Here is a 24,650-nt window from a genome sequence, read left to right as displayed (position 1 = left end):
AACCCCGTGATTCCTTCCAGACTGATTGACAGGTCTGGGCTTGACTCAGCGTGGCGCCTCCATGTGGCAATAACCTGAATAAGTACATATCCCTCCCCACTGTCCTTGACAGATTGTTCTAAATCAGAAAGTCCTTATATCATTTCTCATTTTGTGCAAAAAGTAAGGCATTACTGAGAGTCTAGGGCTGCCGCACTGATTCAAGTTTGTATTACTGCAAGTTGTATAAACTGGATCTGAGAGCCGTTTCGTCGTGGGTCTGTCTTCCCAGGGGCAGGGATGCCAGTCCCTGGAGATTTTTTGACAACCATTGAGACCTCTTCCTTTCCTATAGGATGGCCGGCCGGAGCAGTGACAAGGACGGGGACTCCGTCCACACAGCCAGTGAAGTCCCTCTGACCCCACGGACCAACTCCCCAGATCGCAGATGCTCATCCTCAGACACGTCAAAGTCTACGTACAGCCTGACCCGAAGGATTTCAAGTAAGCATCTTTGCTGTGACTGCCTAGGGATCCTCACGAAATCCTGTGCCATTCCACCTCCATTCACAAATTAAAGTCCCATTAGCCAGGTCCCCAGGACAAAAGAAGAGAGCTGGCTTTCCCAGACACTCGGCAGCATCCCCAAGGAAAGATGTGAGGAAAGAGCTTGTCTTCTGGGGAGGGGGCAGAGTGGGATGACAGTCCGGGCAGGAGACGGGATGATGGAGAGATGATAACCGTGTGACCAGAGTGCGTTGCACCTGATTTCTGCTGAGTTCAGCCGGAAGCAGTTACTTGATCGATTTTTCTTTTTCCTGATCACAAGTTTCATTGAATTGGCTCAGTTGATTGACGTGGTCAGCATATTATCATTTCAGACCCCAAAAGGTGGGTGTTCCCGTGTTGTATGGCAGTGCTTGCAAATTCAAGTAACTTCAGGGGCCAGGTGGGTTTTGTCCGTGAATGAGTTGGAGAGGGTTGGACAGAGATGAGACTCGTTCTAATGCAGTGACAAGTGGCAGCTGACTCAGCCTCAGTTACCGGGGCGGGGTGGGGACTGTGGCCATTTGGGAAGCCAGTGCCCCACTGAAAGGGGCAGTTGTTACCCAGCTCTTGCTGGGGTGGGGGTGGGGGGTGCAAGATTGTGGGCTCCGTATTGCCTGCCCTTTCTAAAGAGAAACTGGCGATCTGGGGTTTTATATGAAACTTCTTTAGCTTTAAACCCAGACAAGATGTATCTCTAGGTCAAATAGGGTCCACAGGCCCCCCAGTTGGTCCACTCTGCTGTCTCATTCAGCTGTCTGCAATTCACTTAACAGAGGGTGGGGAAAAGCTTAAAATTCATGAAGTAAATCCGCTCAGGTGGAAATATTGGTGTCTGATCTTTCTTGGGGGTAGACGGGGGGCGGGGGAGGAAGTAGAGAAAAGTTCAAGGGCTTGAAAGAGTGAAACAGAGGGGATGTGAGGCCTCTCTAGGCCTCAGTCTTTCCATCTGTAAAGCAAGAGGCCTGTTCCTGACCTGCGCTGTCCAGTACGGCGGCTACCAGCCACGCATCGCTGGTGAGCATTTAAATGGGGCTGAGCCCAGTGGAGACATGCTGTATGTGTTACGTGCCCACGATTTTGAAGCCAGGAAATAAAAGAGAATTTACACTGTCTCACTGAGACCTTTTCATTTTGATTATATGTTGAAAATATTAATTTCACCCGTTTCTTTGCACTCTTAAAAAATTGGAAGACTTTATGTTACCTATGTCGTTTGTATTTCCGAACCCCACTATATTTCTCTCGAATAGCACGCGTCTAGATGATTCCTAGGTCTCCTGCCCAGCTCTGTACACAGATGATTATCATTTAGCACATAGTTATCAGAGTACCAGCCATGCACCAGACCAAAGTCTCATGATTTTAGCGGACAAGACAGGTGTTGGGGCACTTAACAAGAAGGTCATGAAAGAACGAATGCTACATAACCCTGCTTTATATGAGGAATCTGATAGTCAGACTCCTAGGAGCAGAGAGGAAAGTGTGGTTACCAAGGACTGCAGGGATGGGGAGCTGGGGAGGTGTTGCTTTCCGTTATGCAAGATAAAGAAGTTCTAGAGCTCTACTGTACAACACAGTGCTTATAGTTAACAATATTGTATACTTAAAATTTTACTAAGAGACCTGATCCTCTGTTAAAGGTCCTTATCACCAGAAAAATTAAGTAAATAAAGAAGGCAGGAGAACACTTTGGGAGGTGATGGGTATGTGTATAGCACAGAGTGTGGTGATGGTTTCACGGGTGCGTACTTACCTCCAAGCTCATATATGCACAGCTTTTTTTGTATGTCAGTAATGCTTCAGTTAAATAGTTTTTTAAAATAAAATTCCATGAGCTCATTGCTAGAATCAAGGGATGAGCAAAGATTCGAATGATGGACTTGGGAGCCGTAAACTCTGCTGGTTGATGGGGAGGGGAGAGGCACCCCACAAGTGGGGAAGTCCAAATATGATCCTTGAAGAAGTACAGTAGTTACCATTTATCGAGCTGTTACTGTGTGCACATTCTGTGCCGAGCCCTTTCCATGCATTGGCTCCTTGAGTCACCATAATCTTTGAAGCAGGCGCTATGATTGACTCCATTTTATGGGGAAACTGAGTCCCAGGAACTCTGGCTCCAGAGTCCACTCTCCGGAAGGGGAGGCCGTATAGGGTCACGGTTACCTCAAGACTCTGGGGCCAGACAGGCTGGGCTTGACTCCCGGTTCTTCCTCTTACTACCTGTTTCTGTTTCCTCATCTGTCAAGTAGGGATCGCCATTATCTAATACCTTGTGGAGATCCGATGACTTGATATGTCAGTGTGTTGAGAACAGTGCCTGGTTGTGATGGGGATGGTCATGCCGCCATGTTGCCTCTCAGACAATAAATAAGAGGATCTCAAGGTGTGGCGAGCAGATGGCAAAGAGATTTGGGAAACAGTGAACAACGTGAGAATCTAGGAAATGTTGCCAGTTTCATGAAGCGGCCCAGGTTTGGTCCCACACGTGGCGGTGTTAATTGTTATTTCTGGCGGCTGTTTAGGTCTTGAATCCAGACGACCCAGCTCCCCGCTCATTGATATTAAGCCCATCGAGTTTGGCGTTCTCAGCGCCAAAAAGGAGCCCATCCAGCCCTCGGTGCTCAGACGGACTTACACCCCAGACGACTATTTCAGAAAGTTCGAGCCCCAGCTGTACTCCCTAGACTCCAACAGCGACGACGTGGACTTCCTGACCGATGAGGAGATCTTGTCCAAGTACCAGCTGGGCATGCTGCACTTCAGCACCCAGTACGACCTGCTGCACAACCACCTGACCGTGAGGGTGATCGAGGCCAGGGACCTGCCGCCCCCCGTCTCCCACGACGGCTCACGCCAAGACATGGCGCACTCAAACCCCTACGTCAAGATCTGTCTCCTGCCGGACCAGAAGAACTCGAAGCAGACGGGGGTCAAACGCAAGACCCAGAAACCCGTGTTTGAGGAGCGTTACACCTTTGAGATCCCCTTCCTAGAAGCACAGAGGAGGACCCTGCTGCTGACCGTGGTGGATTTTGATAAGTTCTCCCGCCACTGTGTCATTGGGAAGGTGTCCGTCCCTTTGTGCGAGGTTGACCTGGTGAAAGGCGGGCACTGGTGGAAGGCGCTGGTCCCCAGTTCTCAGGTAAGGGGTGGGTTGGCGCTGTCTCCTGCTGGGAGCTTTAAAAAAAAAAAAAAAGATGATTTTCATTTTATTATTTAAATCGTCTTTGCATGTTAAAAACTTTTTATTTTGAAACAATTTTTGACTTGCAAGCAGTTGCAAACGCCATACAGAGTTCTTGTCTCGTCACCCAGCAGCCCCAGTGATAAATCTCACACGCCCCGAGTGCCTTAGCAATGCCAGCAAAGTGACGTTGGCAACAGAGCTTCGGACCTTATTGAATTTTCATGGAGTTTTACATGCACCACTGTGTGTGTGTGTTTATGGAGTTCTATGAAATTTTATCGCATGTGTAGATTCATGTAACCACCACCACCCTGGGAGCTTTTTGTCATCAATGCCAGGTTATTAAATAAGGAGAATGATTGTCCAGGGTATGAAGCTATCAGTCATTTTGACTTTCAGAAATTGATTTGGGAAAAATAAAATGAGGGCTGAAGAACAGGATGATATATGGATGTTTTTCAGGCAAATTGTGAGATTGGCTTCTTTCCCCCTACCAGCCCACAGACAGGCAATTGGCTGCTTGGGAAGCCACCCACGGACCCGGCTCTGTCCCCAGTGGGCTGAGAGCATCCCTCCCTTGGGCATTCTGTGGACTGGAGGATGACAGTGCATGCAGTGTGGGTGGAAGGAGGAGGTGGGAGCCCAAGGGCAGGAAAAGACCCAGCCAGTGGGAGGCCAGTCTAGTCCATTCATGCTGAGGGTGACAATCTTGTGTAACGCAGGCAGGATTATTTTACGTCTGACACACCAAGGTGCTTTTCAAAGCTGAGCTCTACCGGTCAGGGATTTGATGATTCAGCAGCACACCTGAGTACAGGTTTTAAACATGGGGACTGGAGGGGTTGCTCTTCTGTGTGTGTGTATGTCTGTGTGTGTGTGTTTCTAATCAAAGATAGATTTATCCTTCATTTGGATCCCCCAAGAAGAAGAAAATCCCAAGGCCAGGGAAGTCATTTATTAGGGAGGTGACACCAGAGGACACACCAGGAGGGAGTGGGAAATTCACATAAAGTATGCATTACCTGGCTGGCCACCACTGTGGGTGACCGGCGCCGAAACCTGCTGGGGAAATGGGAAGCCAGCATTAGACACATGCCTACGAGTCTTTCCACCAGAGGGGCGGGGGAGCCGGGGTGTTCATACACCAGCTCCTATCGGCCATTGAAGGAGGGCTGTGGGGGATGGAGACGCTCCTCCCCTGGCATTTCTGACCCGTTACACTGACGGATAGAGAACTTTGACATCCACAGATGCAAAAAAAAGCACAAGAGCTGGCCGCCCCATGGGGGCCTGTGTGCACTGAAGTCATCAGGACCAGGAGGTGGTGGTCCAGGTGTGAGCAGTGTTTGCTATAATCTCATATCCTCCTTCCCATCACATGATCAGGACATATTGGATGCTTTCCATGTAGCCTTCTCGATGTTTGATATCACTGGGTTTTCAACCATCAAGAAACTTACACAGTTGAAAGAGGGAGACCCACTGGACAAAACCAACTCTGTATGGCCAGCTTGATTGTGTACATCAGTGTGGAGGACCCTGGACACCCAGAGAATCTGGACATCCACACACCTTGCCTTGGCTGCCATGTTAGGTCTTGGCTGAAATGTTACAATCTCAGCAAAGATTTCCTGGCCCGTCTGCCCTAGTTTGATTCTCCCAAAATCTGAGGCCAAGGCAAGGTCCTGGGTGCAGGGAGTTTATTTAGGAGGTGATCCCAGGAAGCAGGAGTGAGGGGTGAGGAGAACCCAGGGAAGGAGGGCAAGTCAACGGTGGCTCTTCGGGCCATTGTGGCCCATTGCCCGCGGGTCAGGTGGGCTCCCACGGCCTCATGGGAGGGCTGGGACAGGAAGCGGCTGTCTGCCTGAACGGATACCTTGCCCAAGCAGGACTTGGGGACCGTCTGTAGCTGGCACCAGAGGCGGTGTCTGCCGCACCCCTCTGCTGACATAATGGCCGCCACCCCAGGCACTCCCTGGCCCCTTCCCCTGCTTTTTCTTTTTCTCTGTGGCCCTTCCCATCATCCCCCAGACCTACATTCTATGTTCCATCTCCCCTGCTAGTATGCAAACGCTTCTCCATGTCCTGCACCTAGAACAGTGCCTGGCATGTGGTACTTAGTGCTCAGTAATATTTGTTGAATGAATAAAGGATGGAGGGAGGGAAGGATTCCCTGAAGTGAATTTCTTTCTCCCACCAGCCACCCTCCCTCCTTCCCTCCTTCTTGCTCAAAGAAAGGCTCATGGAAACTGGCCCAGGGAAGAGCAGACTCCCATTTCCCGTCTCAGGCTGGCTCTGGAATTTACAGTCTGAGAAGAAAGGCCAGTTGGAGGTTTGGGTTCCCTGGAAGCAGAGCTTGAGATAAGGATTTGGGTGTGGATTAGTTTGTAGGGCTGCTGTGACAGAACATCACAAATTGGAGGCTTAAAACTACAGGAATTGATTGTCTCCCAGTCTGGATGCTGGAAGTCCAAGATCAAGGCCATGCTCCCTCTGAAACCTATAGGAGAGAATCCTTCCTTGCCGCTTTCTGGCTTCTGGTGGTTGCCGGCCGTCCTTGGCGTCCCCCCTCGGCTTATAGCTGCATCACTCCAATCTCTGCCTCTGTCGTCACATGACCTTCTCTGTGTGCGTCTCTGTCTTTTCTTAAGAAGGACACCAGTCCTATTGGATGAGGGGGCCCACCTTACTCCATTATGTTCCCGTTTTAAATAATTACATCTGCAACAGCCCTATTCCCAAGTAAGGTCACATTCTGAAGTGATGGGAGTGAGGATGATAACCTGTCTTTGGGGGGATATCATTGAACCCATAGCAGGATGTAGGAGAATGCCCTGCAGGGGAGGGAGGGAAGCAGTCTAGCGAAGGATGACAGCCCAGGAAGGGCGTGGTCCTAGCGTCAGCCTAATCGGTGGTGGGGAGGGGGACTGTGGATCACCGGATGGCACTGCAGGGTCCTTCCTCCTTCAGACTGGGAGCCAGCCTCTGTCAGTCGTTGGCTGGGACTGGACTGGGAAATCTGATTTTCAGCAGGGCGGCCATGGGCCTCCCTGCAGCTTCTGTCCTACAGATCAGTGGTTCTGAGCCAGGGCCAGTCTTGCTCTCAGGACGTTTGGCAGTGCTGGGAACATGGTGGGTTTGGTGGGTGGAGATCAGGAATGCTGCTAAGTACTTGCAGTGCACGGGACAGCCCCCACCCCGAAGAATGTTCTAGCCAAAAGCATCCGTAGTGCCAGAAGGAGAAAGCCCACGATGGAAGAAGGGGAAATGGAGGTTCGAGGACAGCAACAGGGTCACCATGCAGGCAAGACAAGGGCAGGGCTAGTCCCTGAAGGCTGGGGAGCGTTTTTCCAGGAGAAACAGTTGCTGGGAAGCAGGGAGAGACAAGGGCGGAGGGTGTAGAAAAGGAGATACTGGTTCTGAACAAAAATCCATACCGTGCAAAGTAGGCTTGCCTTGGAGACAGAAAACAAAATCCTCACACGATGCACTGAGGCCACTGGATGTTGATGCTGATTTTCCTTGCAGACCAGCGTCCGCCTTCCCCAAGGCACTTGTCGGTCCGTTGAACGGGACGGGGAGATGCACCTTCATCAGGGGGTGGAAAGCAGAGCTCGGCAGTTTCTTGTTTTCAGGCTGCCTCACTGGTGTGGGATCAGTGCGACTCTTAGGGCTGAGTTCTGCATCTCTGTGCCTTGGAGAACCCACGGGAACAGTGGCGGCTAGAGCCGGCCTGTAGGCATCCTCTGGCTTGCGGCCGAATGTCCCAGCTGTTTTGTGGCTTTGAACATTGTGTCTTTGATCTTGGCCTTCAGGACACTAGCAGCTAATGGAGCTACTGTAAATGTTTTGGTCTCGTTGGTAAGGTTTGGCTAGGAGATAATGAAAACGAGGACAGAGAAATCTAAAGCATATGCGGTGATTGAACAGGTGTGAAGTTACTCTCGCCGCTAAGAGAAATTCTGTTCATCCAAGTGGACGGCAGTGAATCGACGCTGTGGCCATTAAACGTGAAATCTGTGTGGGCTTTACTTTTTTTAAAGATTTTATTTATTTGTTTGAGAGAGAGAGCACGAACGGAGAGGGAGAAGCAGGCCTCCCGCTGAGCAGGGAGCCCGATGCGGGGCTTGATCCCAGGACCCTGAGATCATGACCTGAGCCGAAGGCAGACGCTTAACTAACTGAGCCACCCAGGCACCCCTAGGCTCTACTCTTTCTTAAAAAAAAATTATTAGTAGTTACGACAAAACATGCGTAACAAAATTTACCAGCTTATCCATTTTTAAAAAAATTTTACTTAAATTCTAGATAGTTATATATGGGAGCTAGATGCAAGGTAGTGCAACAGCTTATCCATTTTTAAGTGCCCATTTCGGTGGTATTAAGTACATTCACAGCATTAGACAACCGTCATCACCATCTGTCTCCGGAACTCTTTTCATCGTGCAAAACTGAAACTTTATGCCCATTAAACAATAGCTCCCCATCCCCTGTTGTCCCCAGCACCTGGCAATCACCATTCCTTGTGTCTCTATGAATCTGACTACTCTAGGTACCTCATATACGTGGAGTCATACGGGATTTGTCTTTTTGTGACATATGTCCTTAGAGTTCATCTATGTCGTAGCATGTGTCAGAATTACCTTCCTTTTGAAGGTTGAGTAATATCCCATTATATGTGTATACCACGTTTTGTTTGTCCATTCATTCATCTGTCAGTGGACACTGGGTTGCTTCCACCTTTTGCTTCTTGTGAGTCATTTTATAATACTGTAGTAGATATTACAATATGTATTACGATATATCATATAACAAATGTGATAGCTATTATTATTAGAAGTAAATATATAATATGCTACAGTATATGGTAATATTGCCAATAATACACTATGCAACATGGGTGTATACATATTTCTGCAATCCTGTTTTTGAGCCAGAAACATATCCAGGATAAAGGCAGTTTATTTTCTCTTGAGATCGTGTGGCTTTGGGAAGGATGGGCAAGGTGGTGGAGAGCGTAGATGCCCCATGGACATAGCACAACCTCCCAGAGCATTAGGAAGGAACAGAGGTCTTGTTCCACTCTGTGGCTGGAATCATGTAACCTGTGGGTCTTGGTTTGCCTGAGCCGAGCAGAGACCTCGTACCTACGACTTCGCATCCCTTACTGTGCATCTGCACAGATGTGAACTCTTCTCAGGAGAAAGGACTTTTGGGAAGTGAAAGTCCCTCGAACTGGGAGAGAACGATAATGATTTTGACCCAGTAAGTATACAACAAAAATAGCATACCTATATACTTTATTCAGTTATTTAGTCCCTGAGTATCTTTTCATGTTTTAGGGACTGGGACTTCTGATATAGCCGTAAGTTAATGTCTACGGTGAGCGAAGCGGTGCTCTAAATGATGTACATGGCCTAACTTGTTTATCCTAACAAGGGTCCATTTGACAGAGGCCGAAATTGGACAGAGAGAAGTTAAGTAATTTGTCTGTGCTGCTAAGTGGTAGGACTGAGGCTCTTTGACATAAAAAATGATGTGCCGTAACCACGACATTATCCTGGTTCTCTACCGCCAGCAAAACAAAAGTGCCTGCCCTCATGGAGTTTACATTCTGGTGGAGGGAGATACATAGCAAATAAATGAGTTAACAAATAATGCCATGTTTCACCGTCTATGCCCAGAGAGTAACAAAGTAGGATAAGGGGCTGGAGAGGGATGGCTGGGTGGTGAGGGTGGGGAAGCTATTTTAAATGGGTGAGGAGATGACATTTAAGTAGAAAGCTAGATAGAGTGAGGGAGTGAGCCTGGAGGAAGAGCATTCCAAACAGTGACTTTAGGAAGTGCAAAGGCCCTGAGGCAGGAGCTGGTTTGGCATCTTGACAGCTGGAGTAGTTAGTGAGGGGGAGAGCATGAGAGGAGATGGGGTTGACTTGGTATAAAAAGGTCACTTTACATCAGTGTTATAGTTAAAGGTATAGGTAAAGACTTGAATTTTATTCGTAAGTATGATGGCAAGCCCTGGAGAGTTTTGAGAAGGAGAGGTGACCCTGTCAGGCTGCCCTGGAGAGAAATCATTGGGGGACAAGATACTTACATCCAAAATATGTAAAGAACACCAATGACCCCAAAATTAAAAAAAAAAAAAAAATCCCAGGGGCCTGCATGGCTCAGTCGGTTAAGCATCTGACTCTTGATCTTGGCTCAGGTCGTGATTTCAGGGTTGTGAGATCGAGCCCCACATCAGGCTCTGTGCTGGGCATGGAACCTGCTTAAGATTCTCTCTCTTTCCCTCTGCCCCTCCCAGCTGCTCGTGCTGTCTCTCTCCCCCTTAAAAAAAAATCCCAATTTTAAAATGGGCAACAGTTTTGAACAGACAATCCACAAAAGAAGATACATACAGATGGTCTCTAAGCACACGGAGAGGTGCTTGACGTTGTTAGCCAATCAGAGAACTGCAGATTGAAACCACAGTGAAATACCACTACACACCCACCTACTGGAATGTCTAATAAAAGTTACAAAGACCGATGACACCAAATGTTGGTGAGGACGTGGAGCAACTGGAACTCTCAGACAGTGGAGGGGTATAATGTGGTATAACATGGTAGTAGTTCTTCGTGAAACTAAACATTTATGTACCCCCATGATCCAGCAATGCTACTCCTAGGTATTTGTCTAAGAGAGATGACAATGTTATGTTCGCACGAAAAATTGTACTCACATATTCGCAGCAGCTTCACCTGTCATAGGCCCCAGACTGGAAGCAGCCAGGTGTCCCACCATCAGGGTGAAGGATAACGAACTATAGTATATTCCTATAATAGAGCATTATTCAGAAATAAGAAGGAACAAAGTACCGTGATGCACACGAAAGCATGGATGAGTGTCACAAACATTATGCCAAGTAGAACATTTTTCGGAGCGACCATAATGCTAAGCAGAAGCCAGATCCAAGAGAGCGTGTATATATGGCTGCACTTATATCAAGTTTGAGAACCAACAAAACTAATCTATGGTGAAAAAATCGGAACAGTGGTTGTGGGAAGGGAACAGTAGGGAAAAGGATTGAGTGGAACGGAGCAAGAGGGACATTTCTGGACGAATAGTGATGTTCTACATCCTGATAGGCCTTTGATATACTGGTGTGAGCATTTGTCAAACTCATCAGGTACACTTAAGATTTGTGCATCTCGTTGGATGTAAATGCTGTTTGTGGGGGGAAAAAAGCGCCGTAAACACACATTGAGCTCTGGCTACTGACATGCCTGCGAAGTTTCAGGGAGAAGTGTACCAATGTCTGTAGCTTATCTTAAGATGCCTTCCGAAAAAGATCACTAGAGGGGCACCTGGGTGGCTCAGTCGGTTAAGCGTCTGACTTGATTTCGGCTCATGTCGTTATCTCAGGGTTGGGAGATCGAGCCCCTGCATTGGGCTCCAAGCTCAGCGGGGAGTCTGCTTCAGATTCTCTCTCTCCCTCTGCCCCTCCCCCCGTCAAATAAATAAATTTTAAAAAAAGATCATTAGAGGGGCTCCTGGGTGGCTCAGTCGTTAGGCGTCTGCCTTCGGCTCAGGTCATGATCCCAGGGTTCTGGGATCGAGCCCCACGTCGGGCTCCCTGCTCGACGGGGAGCCTGCTTCTCCCTCTCCCACTCCTCCTGCTTGTGTTTCTGCTCTCGCTGTCTCTCTCTCTGTCATATAAATAAATAAAATCTTAAAAAAAAAAAAAAAAAGATCATTAGATACACCGTAAGGCAAGTGTAGCATAGTTTTAAAATACTAATGTAGAATTATTAATATTAATAGCTGCATTGCAGAAGCTAGGTGATACGTATAAAGGAGGTGACTATACAATTCTTTCAGCTTTTCTGGATTTGACAGTTTTTATAATAAAATGTTGGAGTGCAAGGAGAGAAGAAAACAGAGGCACCGGTTAGGAGTAATTTGCTACGGTCATGTAGGCAGGAGGCGATGTCCCGGACCTGGGTGTGAGGTGCAGGTGCACGAGGGGCCAGTTGGAGAGACGATTTGAAGGCACAGTGTTTGATGTCCCGGACCAGCCCTTAGACGTTCAACTCCAGCTTCGGGGGTGCTGTAAACCAGGCTGCCTGACAGAGTGGGGATTCTACCATTGTGCTGGCTGTTTCTTATTTTCATGAGCAGCGGAGGCTCCCAGACTTGCGCCTCGCTGATTCCAGGGTCCTGAGTCCTGGGTGAATCACACTTCAGCGAAGGTGCTGGGAGATCCCGACGCAGGTGAACTGGGGTCCTCATGCTGAGCGACACTGAGTGGCCAGAGGAAAGCAGAAAGGGTTAGCTGTCTAAGCTGGACATACGGCTCGGAAGCGTGCCTCTACCACTCACTGGCTGGCTCTTGTGGTGTTTGAAAGAGCTGAGTGGCCAACATAGGCTGCCATCAGGATTATGTTTGATGGAGTCATTTGGGAAGGAGTAGACTCAGGTTAGAGTGCTCTTAAAAGTTCTTGGGGGATAATCCTGAGACGGGTAGGGGTATAGTATCCTTTATTGCAAAGCCAGATTTTCCACTGAGGAGAAATGTTTGACTTGCGTGCAGAAGAAGAAAATGTGTTTCGTCAGAAGTGATATTTGCACACGGGAATGCTGGATATTTATGTTTCTGAAAATTGCTTTAACCTGAGATTTGCTCTGACCGAAGGAATGCCTTTTCAATCTTCGATGCCTAGCATTCAGGGCCCCGTGGCTTAGGAAGTGAAGTCTGTGCATATTGCCTTTGCCAAGTAGGACTGAGTGATTCACATTTAGCAGTAAATATGTTCTGCGTCCTCACACATACTGGACCCTGGGCAGCATGCAACATACATTACCCTACCAGGTGGATAATAATGACACTTGCATTTCATAGATGGGAACCCTGAGGCTCAGAGAGGTTAAGGAACTTACCCATGGTTGCACAGCTGGAATGGGGAATTGAACCTGAGCCTGACTCTAAGGCCACACCTGTAACTGCTATGAAATAATCTATTTAGGAGAAGGTCCTGGCCAATGACTTTGTAAACTGATCCACCCCATGTAACTCAAGTGTGATAAGATTGTCTTTCTCCTAAGTATAACCTCATTTTTATGTGAGTATGTACCTTGCTTCCTTCCACCTTTGGAGTTATCTCCTTAGAAGGAATTCTGGGTTTGCTTGGAGCCTGTTGTTGAGGAGAGCCTTCAGAGTCCGAGGGGCGTGCTCGTGGCTTTCCTCAGGAGCGCCAAACTGACTGGATTTTTGAAAATGTCCACAAGACAGTCTGATTTGGGAACCAAGAAAGGTGTCAGTGTGGGATTGCTGTTTTTTGATTGCGGAATAGAAAAAAAAAATTGCATGACCCTGAGGTAAAGAGATTTACTTTTCTTGTGTGGCCCTCAGAATGTCTATTTTTATCAGGAATCTTGATTAAAACTGACAGAACCCATCTCAAGCTAGCTTTTGCCAAAGGAGAAGGTTTGTGGTTGTGTGGGCTCCCAGCGCCACTGGGTCTGGGGTTCAGGTTATGCCCTGGGAATCTTTCTCAGCTAGAATGTTCCTCAGCTCTGCCTTACTCCATTGCCTTTCTTCTCAGGAAGACCCTTCCCGTGGAGCAAAAGTGACCACAAGTTGGCCCAGGCTTACCTCCCATCAGCCAGGACATACACAGGGGAAGAGAGGTCCTCTCTTCTAAAGAGTTCCAGAAGTCCCAGGGAGGATTCTCAGGGGCCTCTCATTCCTTGAGTCCTACCCTTGTCCACATGTGGAAGAAGGTTGGTTCCCACATCCACATTCTAGCCGGTGGCCACCACTCAGGAGCCTTGCAGTGGGAGGGAGCATGGTTTAGAGGAAGGAAGGGTGAATGTCTCCTTACTTAGCTGCCACATTTGTGATTTTTTCTTTGTTGCCGCTTCCCTGGCTAACACTTTCCTGGCTAACATCTGCAACTGAAGAACCTTGGCAGGCAGGGCCCTGGTAGCAGGTGGATGTCAACTATTTGGAAGTTCCTGGAAGTGGAGGGGGGCTGCTGTGGCCCTGGGAGGGTACCTCATGGCCTTTTGCTATTGGGCTCCCTTCCCTGGAGGAGGAGCTCTCAAGGATGGGTCCTAATCAGATGGCTCATTGGCCCTGGGAAAGTCGTCTCTGACCTAGGCTGCATTCTCCTAGAAGCAGACCCTGAGACCAAAATTTGAGTACAAGTGTTTTATTTGGGGGTAATGCCAAGAAAAACCAGTAGGGAAGCGGGGGGATGAGACCTGTACTAAAGGACGTGTTATCAGGCAGGTTACCACCGTGGGCACCTGGGTCGTGATCCTCCTGGGCACTCAGTGTAGGGGTGACGGCGCCAGAGAGTTTACTCACCAGCTCCCTGCAGGTAGAGGTTGAGGGCTGCTTCTGGAAACGCTTAATTCCTTGGGGCTCCTCCAGCCTGTTGCATGGACATGAAGAAGGAGGACTCTGGTGGCCAGAGAGACTCCTCAGATGGGGAGATGTGGGGCTGGCAGTAGGGAGCTCGGTGGTCTCTGGCAGTGATGTGGTCAGGCCTGGGGGCTGGGCTGGTGCCTTCTGTGTCCCCACACTCACTCTTGCCCCCTCGAGGGCTCCGAGTGCAGGATCTTCTATGCTCTCCCTTCCCTCTGCTTGCCACTTATTATCCATTCCGCCTCTCGTCTGATCAGAATGGTGAAAAGCAGATGAGCAAGACCCCTGGTTAAACAAATGCCTATAGAGAAGAAGGTGCCACTCTCCCCTTCCTGTAGGGGTGTGTGATCTTTGTGACTCCCTTGGCAGCCATCTGTCTCGGCTGTGGGGTGGATGGGCAGGGACAGTCCTCAGGTTTCCCCACTCAGCCAGCGTCTCCTCTTCTGCTTCTAGAGGCAGGGAATGGCGATGGTTTGGAATACTGCAGGACCCGGTCTCTGCCTCTTAGAAATCCCAGAGGGAGGTCCTGGGCCCCACTGGTTGCCTGCTCCTTAGTGCCTGTCCCTTGTCCCCAGCTGTGGGCCCAGGCGGCCAGTTCTGGGTCCAACAGGGAACGTCCCCTTCTGCATCCTGTTGATGTATAGCTAAAGGCTTAGCCAGACTCTCCATAACATCAGCTTCTGCTTCTGTTTATTCTCGGTGTTTCTGGCATGGCGAAGGAACTCGTTAGATGTTTTTGAATTGAATAAATATTGTTGTATAAAGAGTATTAGCTTTAGAGTTTGACGGACCTGGTGAAGGTCCCGGCTTCACCTTTTACCAGATGTGTGAATTTGAGCCCAACTCCTCACCTGTAAATCAGGGATAATAATGCAGTGCTTGCGGCATGGGGAGTTGGGGCAGTGTTGTGAGGATAGTAATTAAAGAGGGCGGACTCTGCCGTAGTACTCACTGTGTCAGGCATGGTGCTAAGCATTTCTGTTATTTTTTAAATAATTTTTTAAAAGATTTTATTTATTTATTTGAGAGAGACAGAGACAGAGATAGCAAGAGAGAGCAGGAGCTGGGAGGAGAGAGAGAGAAGCAGGCTCCCTGCCCAGCAGGGAGCCTGACATGGGGCTCGATCCCAGGACTCCAGGATCATGACCTGAGGTGAAGGCAGATGCTTAACCAACTAAGCCACCCAGCGCCCCAAGCATTTCTATTGTATTAACGATTGTTATCATCCCATTTTATAGATGGGGAAACTGAGGCATGCATTAAGTAACATGCCCAAAGCCACAGAACTGGGATTTGCACCCAGGCTGTCCAGCTCCGGAGGCTGTGCTGTTAGCCATTCTAACTCCACTCCATTACATCTTGATAAACCAAGAGCAGGCAGGCAAAGCCCCTGGCATATAATATACACTGAATAAGTACTGACTGGGAGCTCCTACACTGGACTGGGAAGGAGGAGGGAGAAAGCCGAAAAGAGGAAGGAGATGTCAGGAAGCAAGTAAGATCGAGGCCATGAGGAATTGGCCAGAGGATCTGATTTGTGTTTCAATATGTGCTTCTTTAACCTTACACCATGTCCCAGGCAGGCAGAGATAGAGTTTAGGACATTTTTTAAAAGGAAAAAGAGGTGATGATTTGAGGCACCCAGAGTTATGTGTTGATGGGGCCGAGTACCTGGAAACCGCCAGAAGCGATACACGCCCCCCAACCTCTCCCATCCGCATATTGTATTTTGAGATCACTCACCACCTGATACCAATCAGGCAGGGCCTTAGACAAAGCAAATGTCAATTTTTTTAATGAGCAATTCCTCTAACATATCCTGAGCTTCTGTCAGCCTTGACTCTTTCAGTAGGATGCTGGCCTCTGTGTGTGTTAAAAGGGTTTCCTGCCCAGGTTTTGGTGAGCAGCAGTGTTTTGGCAAGAGCCTTAGAAGGCAGCATTAACTAGAAGTTTCTTTTCCTGTGGTCCTTCTTGTTTTCCTCCTCCTGAAATAGAAATGGAGTTTACATTTCAGACCTCAACACGAGCTTTTGAGTCCTAGTTATAATGTCAACTAGAAGGGGAACCAGAGATGGTTTGGACCAAGCCTGTTTTCTAGATGAGAGGACTAAAGCACAGAGCAGTTGAGTGACTTGTCCAAGATCACACAGCTTTCAGAGACTAGTTAGGTTGCCTGACTTGCAGGCGGGAGGTCTTAGCACTGTGCCACACTTACCTCACACGGGAAGGGATCTGTGGTGGCTGAGAGCCCGGGCCCTGGAATATACAGACCTGGGTTCAAGTCCGGGCTTTTATATCCTCTAGAGGTGTGGGCCCCAGAGAATTACCTTATCATCTCTAAGCCTCGGTTTTTTTGTCTATAAAATGAGGATTATATAGCGTGCTGGAGCTAGTCTGCACTGGCTCACAGAGCTAATTTTAAATTTTCAGGCATTTCACAAGCCATTTGACTTCCCATTGAAGTCAGCCGTTGTGTATGAAATTGACAAATGCTACAAATCAGAGCCCTTCCCCTCCTGGAGGGTTACGTATTTATCCGCACATCACTGATCATAGTGGTACTTACTTCAGGCTGAAAGCGCAGAGCCTTGATGTATGTATACAGTGGTGCCATATCAAGAGGACAGCCCCGCAGTCCCACAGTCCTCAGGCCAGCATGAGCCGCTTCCTGTGCTGCGACCTTGGACAGTTGCTCGTTGTTGCTGATAATGACAGTTGCTGACTCTTCCTGAGTGTGTCCCGTAGACCAGCCATTGTTTTAGAGACTATATAAATCTAAAAATCACCGAGGGACTATCATTTTCCCCAGTTTTCATTTTAAAAACCTGAGGCACAGGGGCGCCTGGCTGGCTCAGTTGGTACAGCGTGCAACTCTTGATCTCAGGGTTGTGAGGCAAGCACCCCATTGGGGGTAGAGATTACTTAAAGAAAATCTTAGGGGCGCCTGGGTAGCTCAGTCCGTTCGACGTCTGCCTTGGGCTCAGGTCATGATACCAGGGTCCTGGGATTAAGTCTCCTACTCAGCTGGGAGTCTGCTTCTCCTTCTCCCTCTGCCTCTGCCCCTCCCCCTGGCCTGTGCACTCACTCTCACACGAGCTCTCTCTCTCTCTCTCTCTCAAATAAATAAATAAATACAATCTTAAAAAAAAAAAGAAAAGAAAAAATATCTTTAAAAAAATTAAATTAAAAACCGGAGACACAGAAAGTCTGAGGAACTTGCCCAAGGCTATGCAGTTAGTGAATGGGGGACTCTGCATTCAAAGTCTGGCATCTGCTCCTGGCCTCCACCCTATCTCGCTGAAGCTCAGCTTCCTTCCGTGGAAAATGGCAGGACAAGCAAATTCGACCTCAAGAGTTGTGGTGAGGGTGGCATCTGATAATGCCTGTGGTGTTCACACTGGCCCAGCACAGCGCAAGTCCTCCGTTAATGCGCACTGACTGCCGGTAAGCCCTAAGGAAATGTTGCTGTCCATCGTTATCATGATCATTGCGCTAGAATCTTCTTAGCTGAGGAACTATGACTCAGTTTGACCAAGGAGATTAAAGCGACGTTTGCCAGCAAGTAATTTGTCGACCCCAGCTGGGGTTGAGAAGATGAGGCTTGAGCGGGTTGGGTGGCCCAGGTGTCCGGCGGTAAGCTTTAGAGAGAATGTTGGGGCTCTGCTCAGAGAAGGAGAGGTGGAAGGTTTCAGGGGCCTGTCGTCATGGACTGAGCCTGTTCCAGTGGCAGGTTCTGGGCCTACGGACAAGCGTGAGACCCGGTCCCTTCCTTCAAGACTCTCAGTAGAACAAATAGTGAGCATTTGTCAGTGCTTCCTGTTTCCTGACACCATGGGAAGCATTTTCCGGACATGACCCCATGGAATCATACAAGCCTGTGAGGTACAATGATCATCCCCATGTTCCACATGAGAAAACAGAGGTCCCCGTCAGTGAATAACTTGCCTCAGATGTTCAAGGAATAAATGGTGGGGCCAAGGCTTGAACCCAGGTGACTCTGGACCTCAGTACTTCCTCATTTCCTGGAGTGGCTTCTGAGACACAGTCATGGCCATCAGTAACTAGGATACAAGGTGAAAATGAGTGTGTTTTCAGTTCAAGCAGCAACAGAACTGAGTTTGGCCAGCTGAAGGGAAGGGATAAATAAAATGATAACAGATTCACTTACTAAATGCTGGATTCTAAGCTCTTCCCATTTATTAGCCCATTTAATTCTTTCATCAACTCTGCCTGATAGGTGTTCTTACTATCCCGTTGCGCAGATAAGAACACGAAGGCCGGGGAGTTGGGGAACCTGATCACACAGTAAATGGTGGAGCCGGGATTCATACCAGGCTGTCTGAGAGAAAAAGAGGGTAGTCCTGAAGGGTAGTGGAGTAGTTCATAGAAGCAAAGGAAGAATTGAACCACAAGGCACCCGGACAGCTCTGGGACCTTCTTGAGCAGAGCTCCATGGACTTCTCTGGTGGGGTCAAATGCCCAGGCTTAGCCCCACCCAAACCACAGCCAAAGAGGCTCTGATACCAGACTAAGTGGGGAGGGATGCTGAATAGACAGAAATAACATATACTGCCTATAGGGCCCCCCAAAACCTGAAACAGAGAAAGTGTGGGGTTTTTAAAAAGATTTTATTTGAGGGGCGCCTGGGTGGTTCAGTCGTTAAGCGTCTGCCTTCGGCTCAGGTCGTGATCCCAGAGTCCTGGGATCGAGCCCCACATCGGGCTCCCTGCTCAGCGGGAAGCCTGCTTCTCCCTCTCCCACTCCCCCTGCTTGTGTTCCCTCTCTTGCTGTGTCTCTCTCTGTCAAATAAATAAATCTTAAAAAAAAAAAAAAAAGATTTTATTTGAGAGAGAGAGCATGAGTGAGGGGGAGGAGCAAAGGGAGAGAGAGAAGCAGACCTCCCGCTGAGCAGGAAGCCCTATGCGGGGCTCGTGGGATCATGACCTGAGCCGAAGGCAGATGCTTAACTGACTGAGCCACCCAGGTGCCCCACTATTTTCCTTTCTTATGTCGGCTGCCCTCAGAAGCCCTGTTATAAAAAACCCTTACTTTCGGGGCACCTGTCCTACAACTTAGTTCTGACACTCACTGCCTGGAGTTAGCTCCGATCCCGAAGGTGAAGGGCTCAGTCTCATCAGACCACCCCCATTTCAGATGCCAATTATAAGTGCCAGGGTGTCCTCATACTTCTGACTGACCCAGCGATAAACCAGGGGTTCTCCTGACCTCTGCCTCAGGTTCCATAATTTGCTAGAATTGCTCACAAAACTCAGGGAGACACTTTATTGTTTATTTTAAAGGATATAACTCAGGAGCAGCCAGATGGAAGCAAAGCATAAGGCAAGGTATTGGGGGGGAGGGGCACAGAGCTTCCATTCCCTCTCGGGGTCCACGACCTTCCTAGCACCTTGATGTGTTCACTAACTCAGAAGCTCTCTAAACCCTGTTATTTAGAAGTTTTTTTATGGAAGTTTCGTTACGTAGGCACGATTGATTAAATCACTGGCCATTGGTGATTGAACTCAGCCTCTACTCTCTCCCGTCCCCAGAGGATGGAGTTTGGGGCCGAGAGAGTTCCAACCCTCTAACTGTGCCTTTGTCTTTCTGGCAACCAGCCTTCTTCCTGAAGCTATCTGGGGACCCCCAGCCCTCAGCAATCTCATTAGCATCCAAAAGACACTCTTACCTCCCCCAGAGAGTCCAAGGGCTTTAGGAGCTGTATGCCAGAAACTGGGGACAAAAACCGAGTATGTATTTCTTATTGTGACACACGGTGGCTCTCCCACCTGTTCGCTGTGATGTCAGGCGCACGCCTTGGCCACCCATCGTCTTAGGTTACTCATATGTACAGTGAGGCTAATGATCGTCCCTCTCCAGGGACTGTGGTGCAGATTAAACGGGAAAATAAAGGAAAGCACTCAGAATCCCGTGCCTGGCACAGAATCGCCCAGAAACACTGAATCAGGTAAGAGGAAAAGGTGACCAGGAGTTGAATTCTGGGGAGAACTGCATATTAGGGCAAACGAAAGGGAATGAGAACAACGAAGACCAAGAATTGGAAGCTAGGAGGTAAGAGGGAAGCTAGGAGGGAGCACAGTCATGCCAACCAACAGAGGAATTTCAAGAAGAGCTCATCTCCATTATAGAACTTCATGGGGTGTCTGTTATGTCCCCCGTTTTTCCCAGGAGGATAGGTAATGAGGCCCAGAGGGGTTCAGCAGCAAGGCCAAGGCCACACAGTGAGTACGTGCTGAAGCTGGTGTTGGAATGTAGGTCTGTGACCTCCTCAGTCCTTTGCCTGAGCTACCACCGTGTTAGTTTCCCCGGACTGCCGTCACAAGTTCCCGCAAATTGGGAGGCGTACCACCGCTGGGATTTATCCTCTCACGGTTCTGGAGTCTGGATGTCCAATATCAAGGTGGTGGCAGGGGTTGGTTCCTTTCTGGAGGCACCGAGGGAGATCCTGTCCCATGCCCTTCTCCGGGCTTCTGGTGGCCTGGCAGTCCTTGGCGCTCCCTGGCTTATAGATGTATCACCTGGCTCTCTGCTTCCATCATCACGCCATGTTCTTCTCTGTGTCTGTCATCTTGTAAGGACACCAGGGCCCGCCTGATGCCAGTACGGTCTCACCTTAATTTGATTACAGATGACCAGATCCCCTTGTCCCCAATAAGATCAAATTCACAGGTGTCAGGGGTTAGGGTTTCACCCTCTCTTTTGATGGAAATAATCCAATGCATAACAACTACCCTACCTCCCAATGCTAGGCAGAGAAGAGGGGTGCGTGAAAACATAGAACATACAGTCCCTCCCCACAGAAATCATAGTACATGGAAAGTCCAGTAGCCTCATAAAAGAGTTGGTTACGAGAGGTAGCAGAGAAGCGGGTGTGTACAATGTGAGTGGAAGAGGGGGTCAGAAGGAGAGATGGCTTGAACCGACAGAGGAGCAACGAGGTGCAGCCAGAGAGATCCTTTTAAAACATTAAGTCTAATTAGGTGACTCCCTGCCTAAAGCCTTCTGTGGCTCCCTGTTTCTCAGGTAAGTCCATACTCCTTACCTGACAGCAAAGCAGGAGCTAATCTGTCTTCTGCCCCAGTCTTGGGTCTGCACCCACCCCCACCCCCCTGGGCCCCCTTACTCCCATCACTTGTCCATATTGGCCGTTTTGGTTATTGCATGTGCCTATTCCTTGGCCCTCTGACCCATGTTCTTACTTCTGCAGGGGGGGGTCTTAGGAAGGTTAGTTCCCATAGCACTCCATTTGTCTTCAGAGCACACACCCACAGTGCTAATGAAATCATCTCATGTTAGTCCGTCATGCGTAGTAATTAATTAAATGATGCTTACTATCAGGAACTGCATTACACGGACCTTAACTGTCTTGCTCACTGCTGTGTCCTTTGTGTCTAGCACACTTAGGAAAATTATTGAGCACCTACTGTATACCAACCCTGTGCCCTACATGTGGTAGATACTCTGTAAATAACTACTGATGGGACACTTGGGCTGGTGGATCTGAGGTTGGGTAGGTGGTGGTGAGACCCAGAGAAGTAGAGGGGGACATGCTTCCAGAAATGGAAGAAGGGTCTGGGGGCTGGGCCCTCCTGGCTCAAAAGCCCTCCCTTAGCTGGCAGAACTTCTCCCAGCCCTTTCAATAAGTACCCTGGCCCATCCTGGCCACTGCTCCTTCTGCTTGAGGGGGACTCTCCCTAACATCATTTGGGTCCGCTGTTAGTCCTTTGTTACAGACACTGGGTAGCTGGAGACAAGGCTTCATGCTGTCATTTCAGGTTTGGGTTGATAGTGTTGCATGTTCTAACAAACGTCTTTGCTATAAGATGTTCTCTGGGAGCTCAATTTACAACAGAGTCAGTATCTCACTCTTGAGATGCTTGAGTGGATCTAAAGTATGTTGACTGAGTTTAGATGGCCATTGAGCGCTAGACAGAAACTGTCCATATTCAAAAGATTGAGCTTCTCTCCTATCTTCTCTGGAAGGTTTAGCTTCGTTTCTCTGCGTCAGCATGCATCAAGAGTCTGTTCATTACAGAGTAATGTAGAATCACTACCCTCAATGAGGCCATTGTCTTATGGGGCAGAAAGACAGGAGGGAAGATGGTTACCACCTCAAAGGTGAAAACGGAGCCTTACCTCACACCATACACCGAAACCAAGTCCAGATGGTCCAAGGATTTAGACTGGAAAGGCCAGACCTTTAGAAGGAAAAAAAGGAGACTGTCTTTACAACCTGAGTGTAGCAAAGCGTTTCTAAAAAAGTCATAAAGTGTAAACCATGGAAGAAGAAGATGGGTGCATTCTACCACGTTAAAATTCTGTACTCTGCTCATCAGAAAATATGGTTAAAAAAAAATTAAAAGTCGGGGGTGCCTGGGTGGCTCAGTCGTTAGGCGTCTGCCTTTGGCTCAGGTCATGATCCTGGGGTCCTGGGATCGAGCCCCGCGTCGGGCTCCCTGCTCTGCGGGAAGCCTGCTTCTCCCTCTCCCACTCCCCCTGCTTGTGTTCCCTCTCCCGCTGTCTCTCTCTGTCAAATAAAATCTTAAAAAAAAAAAAAAAATTAAAAGTCAAGCCACAAACTGGGAAAATATGTTTGCTATACACATGTATTAGTTTGCTAGGGCTGTTGTAACAAAGTACTAAAAACTGAGTTGAGTGGCTTAAACAACAGAAATTAATTTACTGTCTCACAGTTTTGGAGGCTGGTGGTTCAAGATCCAGATGTCAGCAGGGCCATGCTCCCTCTGAAGGTTCTAGGAAGGATCTATTGCAGTCCTCTCTCCTGGTTTCTGATAGTTCCACGGAACTATGCTTACGGAAACATAACTTCATTCTTCACATAGCTCTCTCTCTAATATGCATGTCTGTGTCCAAATTTCTTTTATAAAGACACTGGTCATACTGCATTAGAGGCCCATCCTACTCCCATATGACTTCATCTTAAGTAATTACATCTGTAAGGATGCTATTTCCAAATAAAGTCACGTTCTGACATCCTGGGGGTTGGGACTTGAACGTGAATATTTGGGGGGGCACAACTCAACCCATAACAACACATAACAGATGGGTAATTTAGTATCCATAATATTTAAAGGCCTTTTTGTAAATTAATAAGAGAAAGACAAATACCCAATAGAAAAATGGGCACAAAGAAATGAACAGGGTTTTCATAAAAGAGAAAGTATAAAGAGCTGATGAACATGAAAGCAGCCAGGGAAATACAAACTAAATCCAAAAGAAGATATCCAGGGGGGGCGCCTGGGTGGCTCAGTTGGTTAAGAAGATATCCAGGGGACAGGAATAATTAGAAAGCCTGACAGTAACAGACAGATAGAGTCCAGTTTGAAATGTATATTGTCAGGCATGCTGTGGGTGTATAGGGGACATTGAACTCACCCAGAAAGAACATCAACATTTCTGTGCAAAAGAGGAAATGCAGTTAAATCGGTATATGATTAGATATTCACTCAAAAGTACAAACAAAAAAATATGTTAGCAGCCCTACTGATCCCATGCCCATGTGTCAAAATGTTAATATTCAGTCCTGGTGACTTTATGGGGAGACTTCTGTCCTATCCTTCTGCTGGTTGCCATGGTCATCTTGAGCAGCAGAAAAATATCTGGATATTTTTTGATATATCTTGATCTGTTCTTTAACCCAGTAATACCACCAATGGGTTTTATTAGAAGGATGTAATCTGGGGCACCTGGGTGGCTCAGTCGTTAAGCGTCTGCCTTCAGCTCGGGTCATGATCCCAGGGTCCTGGGATTGAGTCCCGCATCGGGCTCCTTGCTCAGCGGGGAACCTGCTTCTCCCCCTGCCTCTGCCCCTCCCCCTGCTTGTGCTCTCTCTCATGCTGTCTCTCAAATAAATAAATAAAAATCTTTAAAAAAAGAAAAAGGATGTAATCTAAAAGAAGAAAGATGCCAAAGTGCCCAATTTTAGGTCATTAAAAATAACCTAAGTACCTTGCAATAGGAAAATGGTTAAAATAAATTACAGTATTTCAGCCTAATGGAATATTCTGTGTAGACATTAAAAATGAAACTTATGGGGTGCCTGGCTGGCTGAGTGGGTAGAGAGCATGTGACTCTTGATCTCGGGGTCATGAGTTCAAGCCCCATTTTGGGCATAGAACTTAAGAATGAATGGATGGATGGATGAATAAATGAGTAAGACACTTGTGATGTCTAGGTGGGAGCAGGAGAAATGAGTGTGTCTATTTAAGTTTGGGGGGTGGTTCAGAATTTGCCTGTGTTGTCAGTGTGGTTATGCAAATAATATTTTTGTGTATTGACCAGGACTAGAAAAGAATCCCAGAGGTGGTGGGCGCCTGGGTGGCTCAGTTGGTTAAGCGACTGCCTTTGGCTCAGGTCATGATCCTGGAGTCCTGGGATCGAGTCCCACGTCGGGCTCCCTGCTCAGCAGGGACTCTGCTTCTCTCTCTGACCCTCCCGCCTCTCATGCTCTCTCTCTCTATCTCATTCTCTCTCTCAAATAAA

General features: G+C 48.2%; 1 protein-coding gene across 8 annotated transcripts in view; it reads left to right on the top strand.

The window, feature by feature from the left end:
• The window catches only part of LOC116628014 (synaptotagmin-17), a 74,377-nt gene that overhangs the window by 10,278 nt on the left and 39,449 nt on the right, over positions 1-24,650 (top strand). For all 8 annotated transcript variants that reach the window (XM_032398050.1, XM_032398043.1, XM_032398047.1 and 5 more), the window contains 2 exons: positions 335-483; positions 3,051-3,670. In XM_032398050.1, the coding sequence (XP_032253941.1) occupies positions 336-483; positions 3,051-3,670 (768 nt within the window). In that variant the 5' untranslated portion in view covers position 335. The remainder of the gene's footprint in view (positions 1-334; positions 484-3,050; positions 3,671-24,650) is intronic.

This window comes from Phoca vitulina, unplaced genomic scaffold (assembly GCF_004348235.1).
Source record: "Phoca vitulina isolate PV1807 unplaced genomic scaffold, GSC_HSeal_1.0 scaffold109, whole genome shotgun sequence".
NCBI classification, from domain to species: Eukaryota; Metazoa; Chordata; class Mammalia; order Carnivora; family Phocidae; genus Phoca; species Phoca vitulina.
This window is presented reverse-complemented; position numbering and strand designations above follow the sequence as displayed.